This window comes from Clarias gariepinus, chromosome 27, assembly GCF_024256425.1.
Source record: "Clarias gariepinus isolate MV-2021 ecotype Netherlands chromosome 27, CGAR_prim_01v2, whole genome shotgun sequence".
Classification (NCBI taxonomy): Eukaryota; Metazoa; Chordata; class Actinopteri; order Siluriformes; family Clariidae; genus Clarias; species Clarias gariepinus.
The window spans coordinates 20,789,814-20,812,241 of record NC_071126.1 but is presented as its reverse complement, the minus strand read 5'-3'; the positions used below and the strand labels follow the sequence as shown (position 1 = coordinate 20,812,241).

Genomic DNA, 22,428 nt, shown 5'->3' with positions numbered 1-22,428 from the left:
TATTTTGGCCCTGAAACACCTCCTCCAGCAGTTAAGAGGCTATCATGCCCTAGTGCGAGTGGACGACACTAGGGTAGTCTCGTACATAATCGCCGGGGCAAACTGTGCTCGCGCCGCTTGAATAAGCTAGCGCACCAGTTTTGCTTTGGGCAAAGGATGAGTTTCTGGCCCTCAAGGCGGTTTAGACTTGCATAGTAAGGAGGGTGAGGTTGATCTGTACAGGTTGATAAGGCAGAAATATAGAGATGAGGAGGATGTGCAGCAGGTTAGAGTGATTAAAGATAGAGATGAAAATGTACTGACAAATGCAATGTACCAGAAGAGCAATGGGAAGATGGAAGGAGTACTTTAAAGAGTTAAAGGGTGGGGTCTTCTGCTGTTGTAGCTCATCCGCCTCAAGGTTGTGCGTGCTTCACAAATGCTTTGCTGCATACCTTGGTTGTAACGAGTGGTTATTTCAGTCAAAGTTGCTCTTTTATCAGCTTGAATCAGTCGGCCTATTCTCCTCTGAACTCTAGCATCAACAAGGCATTTTTGCCTATAGGACTGCCACATGCTGGATGTTTTTCCCTTTTCACACCATTCCTTGTAAACCCTAGAAATGGTTGTGCGTGAAAATCCCAGTAACTGAGCAGATTGTGAAATACTCAGACCGGCCCGTCTGGCACCAACAACCATGCCACGCTCAAAATAGCTTAAATCACCTTTCTTTCCCATTCTGACATTCAGTTTGAAATTTAGATTATCTTGACCAGGACCACACCCCTAAATGCACTGAAGCAACTGCCATGTGATTGGTTGATTAGATAATTGCATTAATGAGAAATTGAACAAGTGTTCCTAATAATCCTTTAGGTGAGTGTATAATATAATATACTTAGTGAAAGTCATAAAACATACTGAGTTCACTTAGAGGTGAGATAAAAAAGCAGACAGGTAGTATGACAGGTTGTAAAACATAATGGGTTTACTCAGAGGTGAGCCAAGAAAAACAGACGACTATTAGACAGGTCGTTAATCATAGCAGACTTGGCAGAGACACGGCACCAGGTGCCAGACTTGGCAGAGCACACCTGGTATCACCAGGAAAAACCTAAAATGTATAGTAAGATTAAGCACCACCCTAATATTTTTTTTTATAAACTAAGCCAATAAAGTGTAAAGATAATGGAAAGTAATTTGCAAGAAAAATTAATTATAACGGGAAAAATATAATCACGAGGTACAGACGACGAGGTATATGACGTAACATAATATGATAGAAAAACTTAAACATAATTAGTAAAATTATTGGAAAAAGTTAGATTATAATGGGTTAATAATTTGGTAAACAATGGAAAAAGAAGTACAGAGGAGGGGACAAGGTGTCATGCACACTCACTCCGCGACCGGCACTAGGATCTGGAAGTAGTACGGCTGCGGCATAGGAAGCAAAAGGAGACATCGCTCAGTCATTGAGTCTGCCTATGCCGTTTCCGACGCTTCGCCGGGATTCTTGTGAGTACTCACCAATTTTGTGTTTACCCTTTGCTCTCTACGTGAGAGAGTCCTTAAAATAATTTGCGTGCTTATCCTGCCTGCTCGTGCTACTTCCGCATTTGGAGTTACCATCCATGCTACACGGGCTAACTGCTAAGTCTTCTGTTTTACCTTGGTTAGTTCGTGATTAGACCCTGCGCCGCCAGGTGGCGGAGCTTCGGCGAGAAAACGCGGCGCTCACTCAACCTTCTTCGCCCATCTAGGCTAGGCTAGTATGTTATTTACATCACATTGCTACACGCCTAACTTTCATCTGTTAGCTTCAGGATCTGCTCAGTTACTCCAACTACTGCATACTTTGCCATTTACATACAGACTAAATTTCATTGGCACTTTCATGCTTGCACAATTATCTAGGTTTTTGCACAATCAATACTGTTTGTACTGTTATCACATTGCCACATACTGTATAAAGTTGCACATCATGACTGAGCTGCAATTACCCTAATTTCACTTATTGGGTTTTTCTTTTTACTTATGAGATTTTCATTGCACTAGTAACTTCTGGTCAGTTGTCACATTACCCTGTGTGCACTGACTATATGTAAGATATACTGTACAGCATGCAATCAACAATCTGTGTTTGTATTACTGTCTTTATGGTTGCTTTATATCTGTAATTTCCTTCGGGATCAATAAAATATCTATCTATCTATCTATCTATCTATCTATCTATCTATCTATCTATCATTCATTCATTCATTCATTCATTTATTCACTGTGAGCTTCACATCTCATTACAGCTAATGGACCAATCAAATCAGTCCACAGCTTCAAAACATCCAATCAGGCGTGAGTCTGGACCTGTTTTTCTACTGAACACACAAGTTCATTACCTCACTATCACTTTGTCTAAACAGGAACGATGATCACACTCTTTGTGGCTCTTTACTCTCTGCTTTGTCTCTGCACAACTGGTGAGAAACATTTTAAACTTTGTTGTAAAATAGTTATTTTTTACATTTCCATATTTAGTGACATCATTAAATATTGAATATAAAACACTTTATTACAGGAAACACTTCTGACATCAAGGAGCCTCATGTGAAAACAGTAAAGCTGGGAGAAAATGTAACAATGGAGTGTAACGTTAGTGGAAATAAAGATAATGTATTTTGGTACAGACAGAGATTCGGAGAAATGCCTCAGTTTTTAGCAAAACCATACAAGGACGCTAAGGGCTACACATTTGCAGAGGAATTTAATGATAGACGCTTCAGTGTTACTGTAAATGGCAGCAAATTTGATCTCAACATTAATGGAACAAATAAAAGTGACAGAGGAGACTATCTCTGTGTAAATCTTGACGGAACTACACCAAAGTTCACATCTGGAACACGTCTGCAGTTTGAAGGTAAACAGTTTTACTCTGATAACCTGCTAATTCCAGATCAACACTTTAACCAGAATTATGTGTACATGTGCATTAAATGTTGAATATTTTACATTATTCATATTTAGTATCATTTCTGTTATTTTGCTGCTTTTCCAATTTATTTGTAAAGGTGAAGAGATGAAACCCTGTCCTACACCTGGAACACTTAACAAGAACACAAACTCTGTTACACACCAGGGTTCAAACAGCAGTGATGGAAAAAGTAGGAGTGTTAATCAAATAAACCTTCTTCAATTTCTAGAAAATAATTTTTGTGGTTTAAACATCGTCCTGTTAATAAATTGTCCAATATTTATACAGCATACATTTTCATAATTTCATAAAAGGGCTATTAAGGGCTATTCATAAGTTTAGTGCCTTAACAGCTTTGAATATAATATCTGTTATTGCAAATGTTGCCCTGGTTCCTTTTACTTTCTATAACAGATTTTAAAATGGATAAAGCTCTTTGCTTTAAATAAATCAATTTTTTTCTCCCCACAGGTGTACTCCATTACATATTTAATTTAAGCTTCTATTTTTATTTCTTTTTATATTTGTTTATGTTTGTTTGTTTATTCATTTATTTAAACAATGTTATTTTTCCATACAGGTTACAGCTGTACTGATCAGATGCGTGTGCTGTTCTGGCTCTCTGTGTCTAGAGTTGGAGTTCTTGTCTTCATTATTTTTCCATCAATCATCATTTCTTTTAAATTAAGACAGAAATAGAAATTAAATTGCAAATGGAATAAATGCTAATTTGATGAGAAAAACAAAACTGTGTTGGATTTAATTTTACATAATTGATAGAATTAATAATTATGATATAATATTTTATAAAATATAATATTTTAGTTTATTTAATGCAACCACGGGGGGGCGCAATCCAGTGTCTTCTTGTGCCAGTCCCAAGTCTGGATAAATGCAGAGGGTTGTGTCAGGAAGGGCATCAGACGTAAAACATTTGCCAAATCAATGATGCGAATCAAGAATATAATTCCCATACCGGATCGGTCGTGGCCCGGGTTAACAACGACCGCCACTGGTGCTGTTGACCTACAGGGTGCTGGTGGAAATTGGGCTACTGTTGGTCGAAGAAGGAGAGGAGGAAGGCGTGTTCGTAAGCAGAGGAAGGGGAGGAAAGGCAAGAGTTTAGGAGTGATAGTAGGGACTTTGAATGTTGGGACCATGACAGGGAAGGGAAGAGAGTTAGTTGATATGATGCAGAGAAGAAAGGTGGATATACTGTGTGTACAGGAGACCAGGGGGAAAGGTAGCAAGGCTAGAAGCTTAGGATCGGGGTTCAAATTGTTTTACCATGGTGTGGATAGGAAAAGAAATGGAGTAGGAGTTATTCTAAAAGAGGAGTTTGTAAGGAATGTTCTAGAGGTGAAGAGAGTATCAGATAGGGTGATGAGTCTGAAGCTGGAAATTGAAGGGGTGATGTTAAATGTTGTTAGTGGTTATGCCCCACAGGTAGGATGTGAGTTAAAAGAGAAGGAGAAATTCTGGAGTGAGTTAGATGAAGTGATGCAGAGCATGCCCAGAGGTGAAAGAGTGGTGATTGGTGCAGACTTCAATGGACATGTTGGGGAAGGGAACAGAGGTGATAAAAATGTGATGGGCAGGTTTGGTCTTCAGGACAGGAATGTAGAAGGACAGATGGTGGTGGACTTTGCAAAGAGGATGGAAATGGCAGTAGTAAATACTTTCTTCCAGAAGAGGCAGGAACATAGGGTGACATATAAGAGTGGAGGCAGAAGCACTCAGGTCGACTACATCTTGTGTCGACGTTGTAACCTGAAAGAGATCAGTGACTGCAAAGTGTTGGTAGAGGAGAGTGTAGCCAGACAACACAGAATGGTGGTGTGTAAAATAACCCTGGTGGTGAGGAAGGCGAAGAGGACAAAGGCAGAGCAGAGGACAAAGTGGTGGAAGCTAAGAAAGGAAGAATGTTGTGAAGTCTTTAGGGAGGAGTTGAGACAGGCTATGGGTGGTCAGGAGGTGCTTCCAGTTGACTGGACAACTACAGCCAATGTGATCAGGGAGACAGGTAGGAGGGTACTTGGTGTATCATCAGGTAAGGGGAAAGTGGACAAGGAGACTTGGTGGTGGAATGAGGAAGTCCAGGAGTGTATACAGGGAAAGAGGCTAGCTAAGAAGAAGTGGGACACTGAGAGGACTCAAGAGAGGAGACAGGAGTACAGGGAGATGCAGAGTAAGGTGAAGGTAGAGGTGGCAAAGGCCAAACAAAAAGCATATGAGGACTTGTATGCTAGGCTAGACAGTAAGGAGGGAGAGGGGGATCTGTACAGGTGGGCAAGGCAGAGAGATAGAGATGGGAAGGATGTGCAGCAGGTTAGAGTGATTAAAGATAGAGATGGAAATGTACTGACAGATGCCAGAAGGGTGATGGGAAGATGGAAGGAGTACTTTAAGGAGTTGATGAATGAGGAAAACGAAAGAGAACAAAGAGTAGAAGAGGTGACTGTTGTGGAACAGGAAGTAGCAAATATTGGTAGAAGTGAGGTGAGAAGGGCGTTGAAGAGAATGAAGAGTGAAAAGGCTGTTGGTCCTGATGACATACCTGTGGAGGTTTGGAAGTGCTTAGGAGAGGTGGCAGTAGAGTTTTTGACAAGTTTGTTTAACAAGATCTTGGAGAGTGAGAGGATTCCAGAGGAATGGAGGAGAAGTGTATTGGTGCCAATTTTTAAGAACAAGGGAGATGTGCAAAGCTGTGGCAACTATAGAGGTATAAAGCTAATGAGCCAGACAATGAAGCTGTGGGAAAGAGTAGTGGAAGCTAGGTTAAGGGTAGAGGTGAGCATTTGTGAGCAGCAATATGGTTTTATGCCTAGAAAGAGTACATCAGATGCAGTATTTGCTTTGAGGATGCTGGCGGAGAAGTACAGAGAAGGTAACAGGGAGTTGCATTGTGTCTTTTTAGATTTAGAGAAAGCGTATGACAGGGTGCCAAGAGAGGAGCTGTGGTATTGTATGAGGAAGTCTGGAGTGGCAGAGAAGTATGTTAGAGTGGTGCAGGACATGTATGAGAGCTGTAAGACAGTGGTAAGATGTGCTGTAGGTGTGACTGAAGAGTTTAAGGTGGAGGTGGGTCTGCATCAAGGATCGGCTCTAAGCCCCTTTTTGTTTGCTCTGGTGATGGACAGGATGACAGATGAGGTAAGACAGGAGTCCCCATGGACTATGATGTTTGCAGATGACATTGTGCTCTGTAGCGAGAGCAGGTAACAGGTGGAGGAAAATTTGGAGAGGTGGAGGTATGCTCTGGAAAGCAGAGGAATGAAGGTTAGCCGCAGCAAGACGGAATACATGTGTGTGAATGAGAGGGACCCAGGAGGATCGGTGAGGCTACAGGGAGCAGAGGTAAAGAAGGTGCAGGATTTTAAGTACTTGGGGTCAACGGTCCAGAGCAACGGAGAGTGTGGAAAGGAGGTGAAGAGGCGGGTACAGGCAGGTTGGAATGGGTGGAGAAAAGTGTCAGGTGTTTTGTGCGATAAAAGAGCATCAGCGAGAATGAAAGGAAAGGTGTACAGGACAGTGGTGAGACCAGCGATGCTCTACGGCTTAGAGACAGTGGCGCTGAAGAAAAGACAGGAGGCAGAGTTGGAGGTAGCAGAGCTGAAGATGTTGAGGTTCTCTTTGGGAATGACAAGGATGGATAGGATTAAGAATGAGTTCATCAGAGGGACAACCCACGTTAGATGTTTTGGAGATAAAGTCAGAGAGGCCAGATTGAGGTGGTTTGGGCATGTTCAGAGGAGAGATTGTGAATATATCGGTAGAAGGATGCTGAGGTTGGAACTGCCAGGCAGGAGGTCTAGAGGAAGACCAAAGAGGAGATTTATGGATGCAGTGAGAGAGGACATGAAGTTAGTTGGTGTGAGAGAAGAGGATGCAGAGGATAGGGTTAGATGGAGGCAGATGATTCGCTGTGGCGACCCCTGAAAGGGAACAGCCGAAAGACAAAGAAGATAATATTTTAGTTTATTTATTTTAACTTCAAGCAGCACAGTGGTGTAGTGGTTAGCACTTTCATCATCAGGTTCGATTCCCGGCCAGGCTCGATTCCCGTCTCTGTGTGCATAAAGTTTTCCCCGTTCTTTATGGGTTTCCTCTGGGTACTCTGGTTTTCTCCCGCCATCCAAAGACGCTGGGAGCTGCTGGCCAATGTGGACCTGCCCAGTCAGTATACAAATATGACAAAACCGACAAAAAAATTAAGGCAACCATAACATTGCATCTCTTTTTTACTCAGATAGATTACATTTTCACTGGGAAAGATTCTTATGTGCAAAAATATTGTTTAAAAATTTTTTAAGTCTTTTTAAAAAAAATTTTTATTCATGTTTTCTGGTGGTGCTTAATATCGACACATTTTAATATTTTAACATGTATGTTGTTTTTGAGATTCACGAATTATGATATTAGCATAGTTAACACTATCAGATAGCCTATGTAGGGCTACAAATTTATAAAATGTTGAATCTAGCTTCCAACATAATGGTATATAAACTGATTAATGCACATTTGGGTTTTGCATTTTAAAGTAAAGATGATGACATTCTAAAAAGATCAAGTCTGGTAGCCCAGGTATCTCAGACATTAACCTTATGTCTTTTTTGTACTTTCTGACCACTAGGTTGAGTCCCAAGGTAAATGTGAATGCTAGTCTCTCTTTGTCTCTATAATAATGTGAAGGTCTGATACTGTAAGATTAGATTAGCACCTATGCATTTAAAAGCCACTGTTATGCTGATGAGCTCAGGGCTGGGGAACTTCCGTTACCAGGCTGATTCCGGTACTAGACTATGCTTTGTTTATATTGTCTCAACCTCTTTGTATCCCTCCCCCTTGAAAAGCATAAACTCTCCAGAGCTGAGTTTTAGTTAGACTTGGATGCCTACAGGAACGCACAACGAGTTCTCAATAAAGAGTAACTTCTGCTTGAAAGAAATCCCAACGTCTCCTGGTCTCTGCTTTGACAAGGGAAAAACGTTCCCAACACCTACTATCAGAAAATGAAATAAATTTTTAGACAATTGCGATGTCTTTTATGTTTCATGTCCCTGTTAAGACATTACAAACACCATATAACAAACGTATGAATTATGAATTTTAAAGCATGACTTATAAAGCCCTTCCATGCGCCATCACAACACTTTAAATTTAAATTCTAAAATGGTGTTTGCAGGAAAAAAATGTGCATTTTTAATGGAAACATCTGTACATAAAAGCAAATCTTTACATTTTAAAATAAGCACCGGTGGCATCAACCAGTTTCCTCAAATGGCTGAGGATGGAATTCACGGTCTTCTGAAGGAAGTCGTTTTGGATATTGCTGACAACCTCCTGGATCTTTGCATCTAAGTCCTCTAGTGTGCGAGGCTTTGTCCTGTAAACCTCCTCCTCATATGGAGTGAGATCTGGACTTGATGATCTCACTACACACAGTGGAGAGCAAAACACAGTAAGAGCAAAATGTGGTGGTAATCTAGTAATACTACAAGGGCATTTGTGTACTACATTCAGGCATCACTAAATCCTCTTATTAGGCCCAATTACCCAGTATTAATCTACTGTGCCCCAGTAAAATCTCATGTTTGATGCTGTTTTTCAAGTTCCTAAATTTAGTAATGGGTTACTGTAATTTAGACCAAGAATTGGTGGATTTTTTTTTCTACTTGAAGAAAGGGAGTTTAACACAATATATAAGCACATGACACAGTCAGGGTTAGTACACCACAGAGCACACGTCCTTGCACAGCAGTGTGCATGCCGTAGCCAGTGAAATGCAGGATGTGAACAGCTACTGTAACAGTGTGTTTGTGTATATACTCTATATTCAAATTTTGACTGAATTTATGAAATTATAGTTATAGAAGACTGTGCAGCACATTAGCACATTTCCTACATGCAATATAGATTTAAGTAACGGGGGAACCTGCACCCCACAAGAGATGGTATCACAAGAGAGTATCACAAGGGACTTTGTCCAGGCATCACCATTTACATTATCATTTAAACAAAAACAACAGACATGTGAATGGACACAGCAGCCCACATAACACACCACAGAAAGGCCAACGTTAGGCAGTGCATATGTTGAGCCAATGTTGGCATCAACATATGCACGGTCATGGTTGGCCCAATCTCATAAAATGATCACAAACCAAGAAAATATATGTAACCATAATGAAGATAAACTATACAGTAAAATAAATACATAATACAAAATCATTTTCTCTCAGCAAGGTGGATGATAATAAATGGATAAAAATAAAGTACCCATTGCCTCAGACTGTCTTTTATATCAGGTGGCTCTTCATCTGCAATATAATATGTACTATATATTAGCCCTTTAACTTACTATGGCAACAATCACTATGGTTCTAACCTCTCTATGGCTCCAATAGGCCAACAGTGGGCCAATGGACAAAATGACGATGGTCCCAATATGGTCCCAATGTATGCACTGCTATTGGCCCAACGTTGGGGTGATGTCGGAGCACTGACAAAAGGTTAGTAAAACTTTTCTGCCAATAAAGTATTGCTATTTGGGATAGTTCTATAGGCAACATTTAGGAAACAGAATTATACTTACAAATAGCTAGCAATCCTCAACAAAAGCAATGTCAGTCCTTGTTCACGTTATTCACACATGGAAAGTAATGATACTTTCTGACATGCGCACAGACACACAGCATTGGTCAGCCAGTAGAGTGAACGCAAAGAAGTGTCACCACCTATCAGGGAGTATCAGAGCAATACACACGACATTGTACACACATCTCGCCGGGTAGAAAGTGCTGTGTCTGTTTTACTGACAGTGCTCTTTGTCACTCTCCAACACAGCAGCGTTTCTTCCAGGATGTCTTCACCTAAGAGGTGGTCACCACTTCCCACACCACTGCACCACATCAACACCATCACTGAACTTGCAATGCTGAACTGACCACTATTTTCTTCCCATGCGCTACACTCCAAATACTGTTTTCTTACATCTTACATTTCTTACATCTGTTTTCCAAATCTTTTAAATTAGCAGTTATCAAACCAATAATTAAGAAACCTGAGCTCGACCCCTGTCAGCTGTCCAGTTACAGGCCAATATCAAACCTCCCCTTTATCTCTAAGATTCTGGAAAAGATAGTAGCGGAGCAGCTATGCTCATATCTACATAGAAATGGCATACACAAACTGTATAATTCAGGATTTAGGCCTCATCACAGTACAGAGACAGCACTCGTTAAAGTAGTAAATGACATCCTATTGGCCTCTGATCAGGGCTGTGTAACTATGCTTGTATTACTCGACCTCAGTGCAGCTTTTGACACCATTGATCACGCTATTCTTCTTCACAGATTAGAAAATGTAGTAGGAATTAAGGGTACAGCCCTCTCCTGGCTCAGATCCTATCTGACCCATCGTTATCAGTATGTAGACTTAAATGGTGATTATTCTGCATGTTCTCTAGTGGAGTTTGGCGTTCCGCAGGGTTCAGTTTTAGGCCCACTGCTTTTTCCCTTTACATGCTTCCTCTGGGAAACATAATCCGTAAGCATGGTATTAGTTTTCATAGTTATGCTGACGATACACAGTTATACTGTATGTCTCAGCAAAACCTGATGAGAAAAAACAGCTTACTAAAATTGAGCAATGTGTGCAGGACATAAGAAATTGGATGCTAATTAACTTCCTTCTGCTAAATCCGGATATGACAGAAGTTCTAGTCATAGGACCGCATACAGCTAGGAGTAAAATTTTAGATCACACCGTAACTTTAGATGGCCTTTCTGTTCCATCAAATACAACAGTGAAAGACCTTGGTGTGATTATTGATTTCAGCCTTTCATTTGAAGTTAATGTAGATAATATTACCAGGATAGCATTCTTTCACCTCAGAAATATTGCCAGGATAAGTAATTTATTGTCGCTAAACGATGCAGAAAAACTAGTTCATGCTTTTATCACCTCTAGGTTGGACTATTGTAACGCCTTACTGTCTGGTTGTTCGGCTAGATGCATAAATAAGCTTCAGCTAGTCCAGAATGCAGCAGCGAGAGTCCTCACTAGAACCAGAAGATATGAGCACATCACCCCTATCTTATCTTCACTCCATTGGCTCCCTGTGAAATTTCGCATTGATTTTAAAATACTACTCTTGACATATAAAGCATTAAATGGTCTCGCGCCGCAGTACCTGAGCGAACTGCTAGTGTCTTACAATCCGCCACGCCTACTTCGATCAAAGGATGCAGGCTGCTTGTCAGTACCGCGTATTATGAAAAATACCGCTGGGGGCAGAGCTTTTTCTTACAAAGCCCCAAAATTATGGAATAGTCTTCCAAATAGTGTTTGGGACTCAGACACAGTCTCAGTGTTTAAGTCCAGGCTAAAAACCTATTTATTTAGCCAAGCATTTTTATAAATAGATTAGCCTTAGGTAAAGGAGCAGATCTGGGGGACTCATGGACGTAGAGTATTATGGTGAACTGGTATGTTTAGATGCTGTCTTCCTCAGTCTCATTAATCACTCAGGTTTGCTGATGGTGAGGTGATTGTTTGCTTTACATCTCAGTTCTCCCTCATGTTTGTGTTTCCTTCTGGCTCTCCCTTTTAGTTATGCTGTCATAGTTAGCCCTGCCAGAGTCTCTGCTTGCACTCTACAGTTAATATACATTTACATTATACATTGTGTGACTGTGACCAGACCTAACTGCCATCTCTCCTCTTCTTCTCTTTCCCCCCCCTCTTTCTCTTTCCTCTCTTCTCCTGTCTCCCCCTTTCACTCTTTCTCTCTCTCTCTCTGTCGAGCTACACATGTCGTTCCTGAGCTGCCAGTGATCCAGACTCCCTCTGCCCTCCAGACCTGTCTGACCCATCCTGGTGCTCCACTTCTGGCTGAAGATTTCGTCACATGAATGCCCCGTGTGTCTCTCTGGGATGCGTCTGGTGTCTGGGGATGATTCTCTCTACCTAGAAAATGGTTTTGGCCTTAACTGGTGTTGACAACTGTTTCTCTGGGGACTTGACAGTTCGATAATTCAGCACTGAAACTTCTTACAAGTCTACCTGGGTCTTCAATAACTCCCTGGACTCCATATTAACATCAATTAACATCAGCTATTATAGCTGAACTGCCTACCACCCTAAACACTGTATAAATGCAGATCATTTACTGCTTTCTGTTTCACCCAAATGAGGATGGGTTCCCTGTTGAGTCTGGTTCCTCTCAAGGTTTTTTCCTATTACCATCTCGGAGTTTTTCCTTGCCACTGTCGCCCTCGGCTTGCTCACCAGGGACAAACTGACCATTTTGATTCATTCCAATTCACATTTCATACAAACCTAAATAATTCTTTTGATTGTGTAAAGCTGCTTTGCGGCAATGAAAATTGCTAAAAGCGCTATACAAATAAAATTGAATTAAACTGAATTGAATTACATAAAATTAAAATTAAAATTCTCCCAGTATCCCTAGTTCATGTGTGCTTCATTTAGGTTTTTTAGATCCCTACCGCTGGCCAAAAACCTCCAGGTACTTTTAACTTGTCCCTATCTGTGAGTGTACATATAGTGCCTTGCAAAGGTCCAGGACTTTATTGATGTAAGAATTATTACTGTTTTGATGATGATTGCTAGCATCAGAAATGAACCAATTTGCTGCTGAGGTCATTCTTCATTACTTTGCCTAAACATCTGTTATATAATTTATTTTTAAATAAATAACTTTATAAGGAGACTAAATCTGTTGGGTATTGCAATGACTATTATCTAGATAAAATATTTTGTGCTCAGTACATCTGCAAATGCATTTTTTTTTTTTTTTTTGCATTTTAACAATTTTCAAGAAATAATGAGGGCATTTGATGAGATTTGCCTGAAATTAAATTTTACAATAGAAATGTGTATTGGTAAATGATGATAAACTTACGTCTTGTAATCGTAAGGAAACAGTAGTATCTCTCAGCTGCCCACAGGCTAGAACTAGGATGGCTCTTGGCTGTTCTTTAGCTCCTACCAGGCTGTTGATATCTTCAAAAAGTTGGTACTGCCTCTATTAAATGGATTAAGAAATAAAGAAGGCTTGGTTGGCCATTGTTAGGCTATTTGGCCTAACTGGTAATCAGTATCAGCTAAGCTAGCCCTTTTTAATAACTTAAGATTACCAGGTTATTGTTTTGATGTTGGCTGCTACCTGCTTACCACTAACAGCTAAACTACCCCTTCTTTAGAGCTAAAGACAGGTAGGTTATTCTTTAATATTTAGCTGCTGAACACTAATAACAAATCTAGCTGCTCTTAGCAGCTTAAGATCAACATGTTAGCTTTTAGATGTTCGCTGATAACCCCTAAGGACTAACCCAGCCCTTCTTAAAAACTAATTACAGCTAGGTTAGCTGTTACCAGTTAGCTACTACTTGCTAACATTCATGTGCATCGTTTTACTATTCTCTTTATACCATACAACAACTAGCTAACTTAGCTGTTATTAGCTATTATTAAGAGTTTATGTTAGTCATTAGCGGTTAACAGCTAGCCACCACCTGCTAGCCTAGCCATATTTAGCACTTAATAATGATGCCCAGAAAATGTTAGAACACTGCGCATGAAATGTGATCTAATCAGTGCCACTTCTTCTGCCAAAGACCAGGAGCCAATGGATGGAAGTCTAATAGAATTGTTATCACCAAGTTTACCCATCAGGAGTGGAAGAAACATTGTCCTCTTGGAAACTCTTTACATTATTTAAGCTCCTCACGGAGCAATCAGGTGCAAAAATAGGCTGCTTCTAGGAACAAGAGAGAAACAATAAGATCAGGCATTTAAATGACTAATATTCTCCAAGTGAATCTATTGGTAAACACATCTCAGTGATGTAAGCTGAGGAGAGCCAGAGAAGGCAAAACTGACTGAGATGCTGGTTCTGGGGAATATTTATATGCTGGTCTATGTTGGTTAATACTGGTTAGTGCTGGTCTGATGCTGGTTTAGCTGGTAAACCAGCATAACTGATGGAAGACCAGCATATCTACGCTAATGAAACCTTACCACCAGCATTGGTCTTGCTGGGTAGTGAAGATCTGGTTCTGGTTTGGCTGGTGAACCAACCTAACTGTGCTGATAAGTTTACCAACAAGGTATAGCTACTTTTACTGGGCCACCATTTTAGCTCAGTATTTTGTATTTTAATAGCTAGTACTGAAAATAGAGTGTTATGTAAATAAATGGACCATGAAGTGTTATCTTTAAGTGCATTTACATACAAGAGACAGAAATGATCAATTTATTAGAACATATATAAATATTCTTAGTTTATGTAATTCGTATGAATGTAAGGAGAAGTACAGTCTTTCTGATGCACTTCATTATCTGATAATGACCTGAGACAGGACACGCCCACACGCTATTCACAGGGAAACAGTCAGGGTAAACTACATACAAGGCCACACCCCTAAACACACACACACGCACACACACACAAAGAGATCCAATATGTTTCCTGCGTGTGCGGAAAATGTTATGCGCTGTACAGGTTTCCGAAGCTTTACAGAATGTTCTGGACAGTGGGAGGAGTTTAGATTTACCTCAGAACCACACTGAGACTTGGACAGAGAATAGAGGAGGAGAATTATAGTTATTGAATCTTATCTAATCCTAATTCTGATAATATAAAACTCATATATAGAACAATTGTCATTTAATGTCACTTACATAGTTTAGGTTAGCATGTAGATATCGCTGCTAAATCATGCTAACATACTTCTTATGTAGCTTAGCACAAGCATCTTAGCTAATGGTGGCTAAGCTAATGTCTTTTGTAGATTACAGATGGTTGTCAGTATCAGCTGTGGTGTAAATGTTTATAATGTACTTCTTCCCCGGTTTAGGTTATGGTAGCTATTTGGTTCAGTTTTTGGTTAGCTTATGACACTGCTTTCTATAATATTATTTAGCACAAACACTTTAGATCCCGGTGTCTAAAATACTGCCTTATGTAGCTCACAGATATTTGTAATATTAAGGTGTAAATGTAAATCGTAATGCAAAAAGTATAAATCGTTGTATAACATTGCAAAAGCTTGTCTTGTCTTTATGCATGGTCAATAGTGATTGATTATAATACACAGTAATTTTTTTGTTATCTTGCTCATGGTGGTTTTTTTTTTTTATAAACAGTTATAAAGGTGACCATGAAAATGATCAGCCACCAGCAGGCAAGACACAGCCAGTACATCACTATGTCATGGAAAACACAGACTCGCTTCCTGTCCACATGGCAACCTGGATCACCATTGGGGTCTGGATTCGGTTTGTAAAAAAGTGGGCTTTTACAAACCTAACATCCTTTCAAAAGGATTTTTACCAACCTTACTAATCAGGGATGGAACGACATTTTCTTCTTGGAAACTCATTACCTTATATAAACACTGCATGTAGCGAACAGGTGCAAAAATAAACTATTTATTGCATCAAGGGAGAAACAAGCAGATCAGTCACATGACTTTTCTTATTTACATTTGTCTTGCCTTGAACAATACATCTCAGGCATTAAGTGGAGTGAAAGCAAGAGGAGACACTGCCACAAAAAGGAAAAAGGCTGCTGCATTAATGTTACGGCCCCCTGTTCCCAGTCAGTAGCCGCCCAGACTTTGGATTGTCCCATTGGCTCATGCCTGTGGCCATGCTGAAAGAGAGCTGAATGTAGCCTACTAGCTGTGACAGCAAAATGTAGCCTTGAGAAGCATGCGAGAGCCGATGTCATTGCAAGTCCAGTCAGCTACTCTGCCAACATCATAGCTTGCTAGCAGCAAGGAGAATGCTTGACTCTCCCCAAAACAGAGACATTGCAGACATTGCACGGTGAACCTGACATCACTTTTCTAGTTAAAGATGAGGAAGTGTATTAATTCTGTAACTTAAATTCATCTCAATACATGAAATGCTCTACAAATACACAAATACCTACAAAATACAATCTCATGCACAAACACTGAGTTAATTCTGTTTCTATCATACAATACACTGTTTTTAACAACTGTGTGTGTGTTATGGCCGCACTGGAGTGCACACCTGCATGATTTTCTAACAGCAACACCCGTTGTAACTGCCAGCGTTAATGCAGGGAAGTGTATTTCGTCATGGTTGACTTTTGGCTACTACTTTTGACAATGTGCCTTATAACAACAGGAAAGAGCGCATTTAAAGACGCGCTCCAGACCGACCAGTCAGGTAAGAGTATGAGATTGCGCACCTGAGCCGAGGTAGCTCGTTAGTTCCGTTTTACAGTGGTTAATCAATCGGACTGTAGGTCCTACCGTCGCCGCGCTCGGCGGTACCGTTTGGCTTTGTGCGTTTGCTGGCTTTTACCGTTGAGTGGCGCTATATAACTACAGGCTGACGCCTCGTGCCTTAGTTCATTCTCTGCTGGATTAATGAGACACAGAGTTTTAGAACTGCACGTAGTAGCGGATAAAATCAAGTAAAACATTGTAGTTAAACAAATTTATAATCACAGAACTAAAATGACGATACAAATGTAGAATTTTAATTAAATTAAATCTTATTAGGATCAAATTTAAACAAAATAAATGTTAACACAGTGAGCCTTTAAATTTTATCACGTGTAATTAGAAAAGACGCGTGTAGGGTTTTGTGTCGTCTTATATCTTGTGTTCTTTAAATTTATAGTAGATTTATTAACTAAAATAAATGACCATAAAAATTATAACATTGTCAGGACGTTCTACTACGTCAGCTGATGTTGGTCATTCAGCCCCGCTTGTGTTTGTGCGTTATTAGAAGAATGAAATGCAGTAGACTGTTATGACCTGTAAACGGGTTCGACCCATGTTGCACGGGCGGCACCATAAAGCACGGACACGAGGCGAGGTCTTACGGAAAAAGGGTAATTTATTTAGGCAAAGTGGGGAAGGAAAGTGTTAAAGGAGGGAGAAAGGAAAGAAAGGGATAAAGATTGTGCATGTGCAGTTCCGGGGGCTGTGCCACACTGGCATGCGGGCACACAGCTGACGATAAGTGTTGGTGCGAGTGGCAGAACTGAGCACGCGGAGGCAGCGCTCCTGCACGCTCTCTCGTGACGGCGCTTCTCCCGCTGTCGATGGCCGGCGCGAGTTCTCGCTGACGCAAAAACCTAACCACACTTTTCCTCTTCGGCAGCGGGGCTGCGAGGGCGGGCACGGTGCGGGAGTGAAGGTGCCGCGGGAGCTCGCGCAGCTCTTTCTCGCGCTGTCCTCAGCGCGGAGATCAAAGGGCGGAATTCTAGTGTCCTTGTTTAAAGCGCCTGGGCCGCATCACATCTCCCCACTGACATGCTTTTTTTTTTATATTCTCCATTACATCACGTACTTCCCAGACCTCAGACAAACCTCCGCGCCTTGCTTTTATAATGCGGAGCAAGCCCGAGATCATATTAACGTTAATTATCGCCAGCCAGCACAAATAGGCGGCTCCCGTCCCCTTTGCTGCCTATTCAGGGAGCCAACGGAGTGAGGGAGTAGTTATAGTAGATTTGGGCATACACTCATCACACGCGCATGCCGTGGCAGATCATCATAATTGTCCTAAACTTGTATTTCATAAGGTTTTCCGAGCGGTGGTACAGCGCAACGGGGGTCATTATTTACTATTAAACATTAAACGAATTTACAAAACTTAATGCGTGCGATTAAGCGCTGATTCTACGTAGGAAAGTAAAGAAGAGGATCCTGATGCTCAACATTCCGGAGACCAAACCCCATTTAAATTAAATTAACAAATATTGCATGTAAATAACAATAGCCCACGTTTAAAAAAGCATTTTTATTTAGATTATAAAAAAATAATCCTGCATCTATTTTAGGTGTTCCAGCTGCCACTGTTCTAGAATTCAAATTAAATCAAATCTTATTAGGATCAAATTTAAGCACAATAAATGTTAACACAGTGAGCCTTTAGATTTTATCACTTGTAATTAGAAAAAAAAGCGTGTATGGATTTGTGTCATCTTATTTCTTGTGTTCTTTAAATTTATAGTAGATTTATTAACTGAAATAAATGACCATAAAATTAAAACAGTGTTAGGACGTTCTACTGCGTCAGCAGATGTCGGTCTTTCAGCCCCGCTTGTGTTTTTGCGTTATTATAAGAATGAAATGCAGTAGACTGTTATGATTTGTAACGGGTTCGACCCATGTTACTCAAACAACTCAGTTCAGGTTTAAGTTAATGGATAGAAAGTAAATGTCTGTGCTGTTTGGGGGAGGGACGTGCTAATGATTTGGTCGGCTCTGTGTGTGTGTGTGTGTGTGTGTGAGAGAGAGGGGGGTGTCGCGGTCGTTTTCAGTGAAACAAAGGCTCAGCTGAAAAATGTTAGGCACATCAGTCACTTAACCCCCAATAAAAGGTATTTGAGTGTTATGATAGTTGTAATATAACAGATGCGCACTGAATACTAAACCAGGCACGGAGATTAATGAACCAAGATAGCCCCCATACCCGTTTAAAAAATAAATAAATAAATAAATACCAAAGAATATTATTGTGTATAGACTGATTAAAAACAATGCAATTTATGCTATCATAAGGAAAATAAGTTATTTCATTCCAATGATTAAAAAAGGTAACAATGTCAACTTTAGAATCTAGAATCCAGGAGATTAAAATTACACAAATTGAAATCACTGAAAGTCTCCAGAAGAGCCTCAGATTCAAGAGGTTTTTAAAGTGGGGTGAAGTGCATTTCAGTTCCTCTGAATGTATAGGTGAGAACAGCCGATTCACACTTGGGGAGGGTGAATAATTTGTATTTGAATGTTGTCTGGCATTGTAAAGCACTATAGTGACACTAAAAGAACAACCCAGGATTAATAGGAATTCTTATACTTGCATAAACATTATTTAGCACAAAAAAATTCCTCACGCTCGGGAAAACTATGCGTGCGGTTGAGCGCTGGTTAGACTATAGGAAATTAAATCGGAGGGTTTTTATTTAGACTATTAAAAAAATAACCTGCGTCTATTTTTAGGCGTGCCAGCTGCCACTTTTTAGTTGGAAGTTTTCAATACAAAGCTTATAATGCCCACATGACATGATGGAATAAGGCACGGCTGGTGATGATTGGGGTTTGTTGGGTTACAGTGGATTTTACTACGCGGTGTGAGTGCAATGGCCATCCGTCTGCTCGCGCTGACTCTGCTCTCCGCGGATGGCCGTACCGCCCCCCTCCCACCTCTCGCTCCTTTGAAGTCCCTGGGGCGCGTTCCATTTGCCGCACTTCCGCGTTGTTGCACGCGCGCTGCATACACAGCGCGTAGTAAAATCCACTGTAGCCCAACAAACCCCGAGTATTTTATAGCGCGGGGTGCAAGCCTGGGCAACGATAGCAACGATAGCTCACCAGTCATGTGTAATTCTGCGGTCCCGCTGCTTCGCATGTCTGAAGGGGAGGCCGCCTAACTAGTGAGCGAGGAGCGATATTGATTTGGGCGCACACCGTGACAGGCTGAAAAAACTGTGTCAGATTAATGTGAAAAAACTATATAATAAAACTATATAAGACTACATGCCTTTATAAGACTCAACTTTTATTTAAGCGCACTCACAATAACGAAAAAACGATGTGATTTTGTAAGTGTTGTGATTTTGTAAGTGTTGTAAGCTGCGCTGTTCTGTATTGTTTTTGGTGAACTTGAGCGCGTCAGAAAATGAACGCAAACGTTTTTTTAAATGGTCAGAGTCAGTCTGCTTGCTGTTTTCCCGACGCGTTCATAATCATTAGTTTACTCCTGCTGGTGCGCTCTGGAAAACTTCATGCATGCGGCTGAGCGCTGATTAAAACTATGGAGTAAATTAAAGAGAAGAATCACGATGCCGAATCAAAGTCCTGAGCCCAAACCTCATTTAAATTAAATTTAACAAATATTATAAGTAAAAAAACAATAGCGCACATTTAGAAACCGTTTATAAATTCTTTCCAACATGAGTTGGCCCGGTGTTATGCGCAGAGCGCCGGGAGATTTCCTGAAGCTCAGAAATCACTGGGCATGTTTTCTAAATAGCCGCTATCTTTAATAACTGATGGAGGTTTTGAGCTGTATACACACGCATTCCTGCCTAAACAACTCTTAAAACTACACCTGTGACACAATAACAGTAATATTTCAAACATTCTGCAGGCTGATGTTTGGAGAAAGGAAAGAATAATGAATAAACCAGTTGTTGGGTCAAAATAACCCAACCAGGTGTTTATTTGTAAACTACATCTCATATGAGCCAACATGAGCAACCCAACAATGTGTTTAAAGTACCTGAAATAATCCAGAACTTAAATAACAATAAACCGATACAGAGATACGCTGTATAACGATCACTGTTGTATTTACGGCAACGAGCGAAAATGTCACTTTGCGCCACCTGGCGGCCATTTTACGAATGACTTTGAAATGCAACTGATTTATTTTGGCCGCTGACGTTTTTACGCGGCGGTGAGCGCGACGGTAATAACCATTCCAATTGATCAACTACTGTAAATAGCTGTTGGTTTTGGGAAACTGGGTTGAGCATTATTTATGGGTATGTTACGTGGGCAATTTGTTTTATGGAGCGATTTAACCCTTAGGAGTCAGAGTTTTGTGACCTGGATCTTATAATGTAGAGGTTTTACTTCAAAATGATGTGACAATCACCTCCCTCACTCATTTACAGAAAACACTACATTCATTTAAATGTTCTAAGACACTTTTTGTTTAGAAAGGCCGTATGCGAGGAGGCGTGAATGATCTTGAATAATGCTGTAATTCACACCAGAGAAGACAAAGACCCGCATAATGAGCTGTATAATTACCCCTTTCAGTCAGGTTTGTGGAAAGTGTTACACAGAGGAAAGTATTACAAGAAAATAATTAGAAGACAGAAACATATTTCTTTGTTTTGGAACGTTGCATGCTTGGCATTTCCAAGGTGTTTTTTGCCACTTGCCACACACTGCTTTACAATGAGCACATAACCTGCGACCAGCAGTGGCAACATCTCTGGTCAATTCAGCTCCTGGAACTGGTACATGGTCACTACTTGTCCGTTTTGGTGCTACTTCCTGAGAGACATCACAAAGCTCTTTGATGAGTTGTTCCATAAACTCTTTACGGTACAGGTTACCATATAGTTCTTTATGCACAATGAAAGCATTGGTGGCAGCAATGTTCAAGAAGTGTAGAAAAATCTTTCTGTACCACTTCATTGTTTTGTGCTGTGCATTGTAGTACTGTAACAGCTGATCAGAGAGATCAACGCCACCCATGTGCTGGTTGTATGGAGTCACAGGTGCAGGACATGAAAATGTGATTTTGCAGATGGCAATTGTGGTCCAGGTTTCCGTTTGGGCATGAATCGCAGAGTCTGTGGAACCGTGTCATCATCAATCTGCGTTTTCCAAGACGTTGACTGCATCTTGTTTGCTCGTTTGCCTTTGCTTTTTTTGGGGACAAGTGGCTGATCATTTTCACTATAAAAAAAAGCAAACAAAAAAACAATTAGCATGCTGATAACACAAAATAAACTAATGTACATTATCATCATATAGATATAGACACATATGTGCACTTACTCAGTATGATTCTCAATTGAGCTCAAAACTGAACGGCACTTGCGTGTCCTGATGTGAGGTGCTGGTGAAGGCAAGGGTGATGCAGACACATTCCTAAAAACAAACAAATAAATAAATAAAAAAAGTTAGCCTATACTGTTCAAAGTAAATGCATATGCAATTAATAGGTATGAAGTGTATACATTTTGTGCCCCTCTGTGTCTGTTTATGGACAATAGGCTGGACAAATATCTGTTGATGGCCCATAGACCATGTAGTGCATTTCAAACATTTACACCAGAGTCATTAGCAAACACCATCCACTGGACATGATTTACACACATATTTAACACATTCTAAACATTTACACTTAAACAGGTATTTATAAATACAAGCTAAACAAAAGGCATTATAAAGACATTTACACCACAGAAATATTCATAAACATCTCTTAGCTGCATAAGGCAGTATTTTAGCCAACTGGAGCTAGCTTGTTTGTGCTAATTAACATAGCAGTGTTATAAGCTAACCAAAACGGATCCAAATATATATTAGCAACCATAATCTAAAGCTACCCAAAACGAGGTGAAATACATTAGAACATTTACAAACATCTGTAAACTCCATAAGATATTAGCTTAGCCACCGGGAAATAACATGTTTGCTACATAAGGCAGCCTGTTAGCAGTGTTATCTACATGCTACACTAAACTATATAAATGGTATTGAAAGCCAATGTGTCACACAAGCTGACACGAGCTAGCTGAAGTTAGGGAAATATTTACTAATATTAGTTTAATATTATCAGAATAGGAGTTATAAAAGACTTAATAACTTACCCAGTGTCATGGCAGTTTGCTTCAATGTCCTCTGCTGGATCTGTTCTCTCCTCAAAATGCTCCC

General features: G+C 40.3%; 1 gene segment (V, D, J or C); it reads left to right on the top strand.

Annotated features, from left to right (window-relative positions):
• Positions 1–2,404: 2,404 nt before the first annotated feature.
• On the top strand, positions 2,405–3,631 carry LOC128514875 (T cell receptor beta variable 7-9-like; the record flags this gene model as incomplete). The annotated part of the segment is given in 4 exon segments: positions 2,405–2,456; positions 2,555–2,893; positions 3,045–3,137; positions 3,528–3,631. Coding segments are annotated over 4 exon segments (588 nt in total), but the record flags the coding sequence as incomplete, so codon positions are not given.
• Positions 3,632–22,428: the final 18,797 nt, after the last annotated feature.